This window comes from Dipteris shenzhenensis, chromosome 2, assembly GCF_047967505.1.
Source record: "Dipteris shenzhenensis isolate YYH24624 ecotype China chromosome 2, Dip_SZ_1.0, whole genome shotgun sequence".
Classification (NCBI taxonomy): Eukaryota; Viridiplantae; Streptophyta; class Polypodiopsida; order Gleicheniales; family Dipteridaceae; genus Dipteris; species Dipteris shenzhenensis.
In genome coordinates, this window is record NC_141597.1 from 1142089 (window position 1) to 1149088 (window position 7000).

General features: G+C 42.7%; 1 protein-coding gene across 3 annotated transcripts; it reads left to right on the forward strand.

Annotated features, from left to right (window-relative positions):
• Positions 1-936: 936 nt before the first annotated feature.
• LOC147904200 (pentatricopeptide repeat-containing protein DOT4, chloroplastic-like) lies at positions 937-4423 on the forward strand. 3 transcript variants are annotated; one of them, XM_087385293.1, is made up of 3 exons: positions 937-1165; positions 1322-1395; positions 1474-4423. In XM_087385293.1, exons 1-3 carry the CDS (start codon positions 1144-1146, stop codon positions 3529-3531), a joined length of 2154 nt encoding a protein of 717 aa, XP_087241419.1. In that variant the 5' UTR covers positions 937-1143; the 3' UTR covers positions 3532-4423. The 3 variants fall into 3 exon arrangements, with proteins under 3 accessions (XP_087241419.1, XP_087241425.1, XP_087241429.1); XM_087385299.1 differs by having other exon boundaries at positions 1477-4423; XM_087385303.1 differs by having other exon boundaries at positions 1848-4423.
• Positions 4424-7000: the final 2577 nt, after the last annotated feature.

A 7000-nucleotide genomic window follows, 5' to 3' on the forward strand; every position in this document is an offset into this window, starting at 1 on the left:
AGTACTACTAGCCGCACATGAGATCGCACGTCACCACCTATATCTACTAAACCCTCTCGTGCTAAAACTCCAAGACTCCTTTAAAGTGTTCAAGTCTTTAAACCATTCGAATTAGTTTAATGGAATGTCATAGGTCTGTTCCAAAAGCTTGCCCTTCTGGCTTATCAATGTTATGGGGACATCTTGTTTGTTTTGTATTTGTTTTGGCCCATGGAGGCTAATGAACCTATGTTTGGGCATGGATTATTTTATAAATTTATGCATACGTCAATCTTTTAAGCCTATGTCTAAGAGGGCTTTATATGTGAAATTCAAGAAGGGATTTGAACCCATAATCTTGTGTTTCACAAAAGTGAGGTCTACCACCAAGCTATATAGTAGTATACCTAAAGATAACTATAGTATTATAAATGGTCTATCCTCCCCCTCCCCCTTTTGCATGTCCCTTTCTCTTTAATGCCCCCTTCATTAGTAGTCCCTCTCCCCCCTCCCCAATCTCACTAGCTTCCTCCCTCCATTATTCTTTAATTGAAACTCCCTTTATTAGTTTAATCATTCTTCCTTTTCACCCCTCTTTAACTAATTAATAGGAATCTCCCAATTTTCAATGTCAGAGGACATACTCGTGAGGGGGAAAAAGTTATCCATGATATGTCTCGTGGGTGTAAGTGCCTCACACAACAAAGCCGGCTCTCATAAGTGGTCCCCCAATCTCACTAGTTGCCTCCCTCCATTATTCTTCAATTTGAAACTCCCTTCATCCCATAGTTTAATCATTCTTCCTTTTCACCCCTCTTCTATTTTCCACAACTAATTAATAGGAATTTCCCAATTTTCGACAACTAATTAATAGGAATTTCCCAATTTTCAATCTCAGGACATACACGTGAGGGGGACAGAGAGATGTCTGGTTAAGCCAGATCTCATAACAAAACAAATTAATCGGGTGAGATTGTGTGGTGGTTCTCTCTTGCTGTGAACGGATTATCTGGGAGAGAACACGACCGAGGTGGTGGAGCAGTTGAGTCCCCAGGACTTGGTTCTTGCCGCTGTCCAAGTCATTTTTCAGCGTCTTCTTGCGATGATTATGAAGGCGCATCCGGGAGGACCCAGCGATCCCTGTGACGCAACAGCAACGAAACAATGCAGTCCTTTCATCTCTCAGGTGCGTGCATGGGTTTTTTTCGTAGTGGGAATCCACAGTCCGACTGGTTGGCAGCTCATCTGTGCGCATGTACAGGTCGAAATGAGCAAACCTAGCTAAAATTGTTCTCATCTTTACATGGATAATTCAGTTATAAAATCAGTTTTCTTTTCGCAGGTAGGTCAGGGATGGAGTGTTGGAAAGAGTACATCACGGATCCCTGCCAGTGGTGGGACAACCGAGAGAGCAGAGTAAGTGCGCGATGAATCTAAGCTGAACGATTTGCTGTGTCAATCTGTAGATGACGAATCTCTTGTGACTCTTAACAGCAGACAAGACCCAATTTGTCCACTCAAGCTAAAGCCCAAGGCATCATCCATTGGTCAAGCCCAAGACCGAGTAGAGAGGCTGGCTTCAGGTTTAGAGTGAAGGCGACTGTATCTATAGCACAAGAATTGCATGAGAGGGAAACGCTCCGCTTAGAGGAGGCACACACGTCTTTAGAACGGGTGCCCAAGCTGCATAAATGCAATACAAAGAAAAATGTAGCATATACCAAGTGCTTGTATGCCAAAAGGGGGCGGGAAAATCATAAATTTATTGGGAACTGCCTTGTCCCCATGTTGATCGAAGTTGGAAGCATGTGGGATGCTCAGGAGGTCTCTAACAATGTGGCTGATCGGAAATGGACTTCTCTCATCAGGGGTTATATTGAATGTGGGGATTCAAAGCATGCCCTCCAACTCTACCAGAAAATGCAAGAGGATTCTGTACGTCCTAGCAAGTATACTCACGTGGCTGTATTGAAGGCTTGTGCTAGGCTGAAAGATGCAGAAAGAGGCCATGAAATACATGCTGAGGTAGCCAGAAAGGGGTTGGAAAGAGATCTTGTTGTTGGCAGCACCCTGGTGGACATGTATGCCAAATTTGGCTCACTTGCAGAAGCACAGGAAGCGTTTGACAAGCTGCCAATTCAAGACGTAGTCTTGTGGACCACACTAATTGCAGGATACGCTGAGCAAGGGCTTGGTGAGGAAGCTCTGAACTGTTTTGCACAGATGCAGCTGGATGGTCTTTCTCCAAATGCTGTCACGTTTGTTTGCAGCTTGAAAGCTTGTAGCAGCATAGGAGCCATCGACAAGGGCCGAGAAATGCATGCTGAGATCGCTAGAAAGTCACTGGAAAGAGATCTTTTTGTTGGCAGCACGTTGGTGGATATGTATGCCAAATGTGGCTCGCCTGCAGAAGCATGGGAAGCCTTTAACAAGCTGCCAGTTCGAGACGTAGTCTCATGGAATGCAATGATTGCAGGATATACCGAGCATGGGCTTGGTGCAGAAGCTCTGAAATGTTTTGAACAGATGCAACTAGAGGGTTTTTCTCCAGCAGCTGTCACATATGTTTGCAGCTTGAAAGCTTGTAGCAGCGTAGGAGCCATAGACAAAGGCCAAGAAATACATGCCCAGATAGCCAGAAAGGGGCAAGAAAGAGATATTTTTGTTGGCAATACCTTGGTGGATATGTATGCCAAATGTGGCTTGCTTGCTGAAGCACGGGAAGTTTTTGACAAGCTGCCATTTCGAGACATAGTCTCATGGAATGCACTGACTGCAGGATATGCTGACCAGGGTCTTGGTGAGGAAGCACTGCAATGTTTTGACCAGATGCAAGTGGACGAATTTTCTCCAAATGCTGTCACATTTGTTTGCAGCTTGAAAGCTTGTGGCAAAATTGGAGCCTTAGACAAGGGCCGAGAAATACATGCTGAGACTTCTAGAAAGGGGCTGGAAAGAGTTCTTGTTGTTGGCGGTGCCTTGGTGGATATGTATGCCCAATGTGGCTCACTTGCAGAAGCATGGGAAGCATTTGACAAGCTGCCAGCTCGAAATGAGGTCTTGTGGACTGCACTTATGGCAGGATATGCCCAGCAAGGAGAAAGTGAAATTGTTTTCCATGTGCTTGAGAGAATGAGAGGAGACGGGATAACAGCGGATAGGGCCACGTTCTCTATTGTCCTTACTGTATGCAGTCACACAGGTCTAGTGAATAAGGGCAAGAAGCACCTTGAGACCATGAGCAAAGACTATGGCATCACTCCAACTATTGAGCACTATGTTGGCATGGTTGATCTCCTTGGCCGTGCAGGCCAATTAGATGAGGCAGTAGCGATGGTACAAAAGATGCCTTTCCATCCTAATCTTGTGGTGTGGCATACGGTGTTGGGTGCTTGTAAAAAATGGGGTAATGTGGAGCTTGGAAGACTGGCCTTTGAACATGCCGTCCAGTTGGATGAAAAGGCTTCTGCAGCTTATGTGTTGATGTCTAGCATCTATGCAGATGCTCACATGCAGGAAGAGGAGGATGTTGAGACTACAAGGGATAAGTGAAAAGCAAGCATGGAAGAAAGCCAGAGCAGAGCTGGTGGACTGACAATAGTGGCATTGTGTATTCATTTTTAGAGCGGGATACAAGACATTGCCCTTAAAATAAGGGAGAGACATGTCCACGAATACAAGTTAAGATGGGTTATGTGGGCATAGTGAGAAGCTGGGTATTGCGTGTGCCATATCGATAATCCGTATACGTGGATATGACGGTGCCATGGTGGATATGCATGCCCAACTATGATATATGATGGCACCTTGGTGGATATGTATGCCCAATGTGGATCACTTGCAAAAGCGTGGGAAGCATTTGACAAGCTGCCAGCTTGAAATGAGGTCTTGTGGACTGCACTTGCGACAGGATATACCCAGCAAGAGAAGTGAAATTGTTTTCCTTGCAAAGAGAAAGTGAAATCGAGAGAATAAGAGGAGAAGGGATAACGGCAGACGGTGGAAACAAAAGATCCAAGAATTCACGCAGCAGGTGACCTTCACGATTTAGTACCAACGTGAAGACGCATTCTTCATGCTTATCATCTCTCTGTCTCTCTCTCTCTCTCCTCGCTCTGCACAATACAAGGACCTAGAACCAACTTGGGCTGGGACCCCCGGCAGGATTCTTTGTTGCAGCAGAAAAAGAATTCGGAGTACAAAGCTTTGGCAGCCTGAAGGCTGATTCGTACATATGTGAACTTTTCAATTACAAGGGTGAGATCAACTACCCACTCTTGGCAAGTGCCAAATGTCAAAATCCTAGCCACTATCTAAACGTATGCTATGGGTTGGGTCTTTTTGGGGCCTTCCAACTCCCATGGTCAATTCCCTTTGGTAAAGTTCTCCCTAAGCTCCATAAAAGTAGGACATTTTAATCTCTCTTGGTACCTGCAACATTTTAACGAAGCACATCACCATGACACTTGCTAACTGTTAGCTTTTGCATGTAAAATATAACTCTAGACTAGTCAACCCACTTTGACCATAGTTAAGAACCTTCATCGAAGTCAAACTATTTAATCCTAGTCAAATCTCTCTGACTGTAGTCAGTACAAACACTCTGGCTGACAGTAGTTAACATTCTTGGCCTAAACCAAGTCTCCTTGATCAAAGTCAGGCCTTTTTAACCGAAGTTGTGTATTCTAACTTGTAGTATTTACAACTTAATGACATTCCCTCGACTTCTAATTAGTTGACCTCAACTGAATTGCCTCTTTGTACATATCCAGGTTTTGTGGATAATTAGACAACATGTCTTCATCCATCCACTTGGCATTCAATGTCGAATAATTCTTGAACTTAACAAGGTATGTGTACAATACCTTGCCTTGGGGTCCCTTGCATACCGTATGATACTCAATTTTTTCGGATTGAAGAATCTCCTTCAGCTCATTCACTTTTGGTGGATCTTTTATTATAGGTTCTGTAGGCTCTATCCCTTAATATTTCTTTAGAAGACTCACATGAAAGGCATTGTGAATCTTCCAATGCTTTGGCAACTCCAATCTGAATGCCCTTATTGCTTTCACTTGTGACTTGGAAGGGCCATCATACCTAGTAAACAACTTGACATATATTCTCTCTTTGTCCTTAAGCTTACAGAGCCTTGTTTTCTCAAACTTTAAAAGTACATGTTCCCCTCTCTTGAGGTCTAGTTGTCTTCAATGGTTATGTGTAGCTTTCTTTTCTTTCTCATGAGATCTCTCTATTTTTGTCCGCACTTGGTTGAATGCTTTTTGGAGATCTTTGACATACTCATCTTAGGTTCTCAAGATTGGTGGCAGAATCACCTTTCCATATATGACCTCAAATGGAGCTTTTCCCGTGGAGCTATGAATAGTATCATTGTATGCAAATTCCATGAACGGAAAGTACTTTTCCTAGTCTGATTTCTGGTGGGCCACATAGCATTTCAAAAGATCTAAGATAGTTGAACTTGCTACCTTAATTAGACCATCTGTCTGGGAATGGAATGAAGAAGAAATTTCAGATTCCTTCCAATATTGTCAAATAAAGCTCTCCACAATATATTGGTCATTATGGGATCTTGGTCACTGACTTTGGTATTCCATGGTGCTTAAAGATATGGGCCATAAAAACTTTGGCCATGGGGTTTGCTTTAATGGTCTTACGAATTGGCATGTTTGCTGAATCTATTTATAATATCCATTTCCCATCATTCCTTGTCTTTGATCATGGCAAACTCCATTGCTATACTTTCCCATGGTGCCTAAGGCACAAGAAGAGGCATCAGTAGGCCAGGTGCCTTCCGTTTGTCAAACTTGACTTTCTAACACGTAAGGCATTCTAACAAACTTTTGTAGGATTCTAACAAACTTTTGTATATCGTTACGCATGGCTAGCCAATAAAACTAACTTTGCAAAGCTTGAGTAGTAGTTGAATGCCTCTATGTCTAGCATATGGAGGTGCATGGCATTCCTCTAAGATCTTCTGCCTCATAAATCAGGTGATGCACATGCAATCATCCGTCAGTAAATAGCCATCTTTCATAAAAAACTAACTTGTCAACGCCCCTCTTGCATTTGCTACATTATCTCTCCAAAGTCTGGGTCATTGGCATATTGCTCCCTCATCTCTTCGAGATCCCTGTGGTAAGCAATCGTCACATTATTGACTCTGGGGTCTTCAAGACAAGGAATTTGCCACTCTATTCTGAGCTCCTAGTGTATGGAGAATCTAAAAATGATACATAAGCATCATATTTCCCATTTCATGTGCTTCTTTAAGAGCTTAGTCTATGTTAGGAAGTATCTTAGACTTTGGTGATCATAATTAATAGTAAAATTTGCACCCAATAGATAATACTTTCATGTCTCTATGGCATGTATCATAGCTTTTAGCATCTCGTAGTCTTTGGCTTTCATAAGCCACTACATGACCATTCTGATGAAGTGCACCCCCAAGACATTCTCAACAAGCATCTCAATCCACGTCAGGGACTACAAGAATTGGCTCTGTAGTTAACTTCCCTTTGAGTGTACTAAATGTTGTCTTTTGTGGTTGCCATATGAAATATGCATTCTTCTTGGTCAAATCATGGAGTGGAGCAACGAGATCTGCAAAGTACTTGAATGAATCTTTTATAATAGGAATAAAGGCCCAAGAAGTTGTGTACTTCATGCACACTTTTCAACTTAGGTTGGCTTGTATCTTAGCAGGACCCATTTGGATTTTTTTCTTGGAAATCACATGCCCAGATAATGGATCTCTTTTTTAAAAAAATCACTCTTTTTCCTATTTGCATACAGTTGATGATTACGTAGCACTTGAAAAACAATAGCAAGATGTTCCCCGTGCTCTCCTTCGGACTTCAAAAAATGATGTCATCAAAGAAGGTACTAGTGAAGTGCCTATATGGACTAAAGATACGATCCATACGGACTAAAGATACGATCATTATGTTGAAGGTAGCAGGAGCATTTGCCAAACCAAACATCACCAAGTACTCGTATAAAC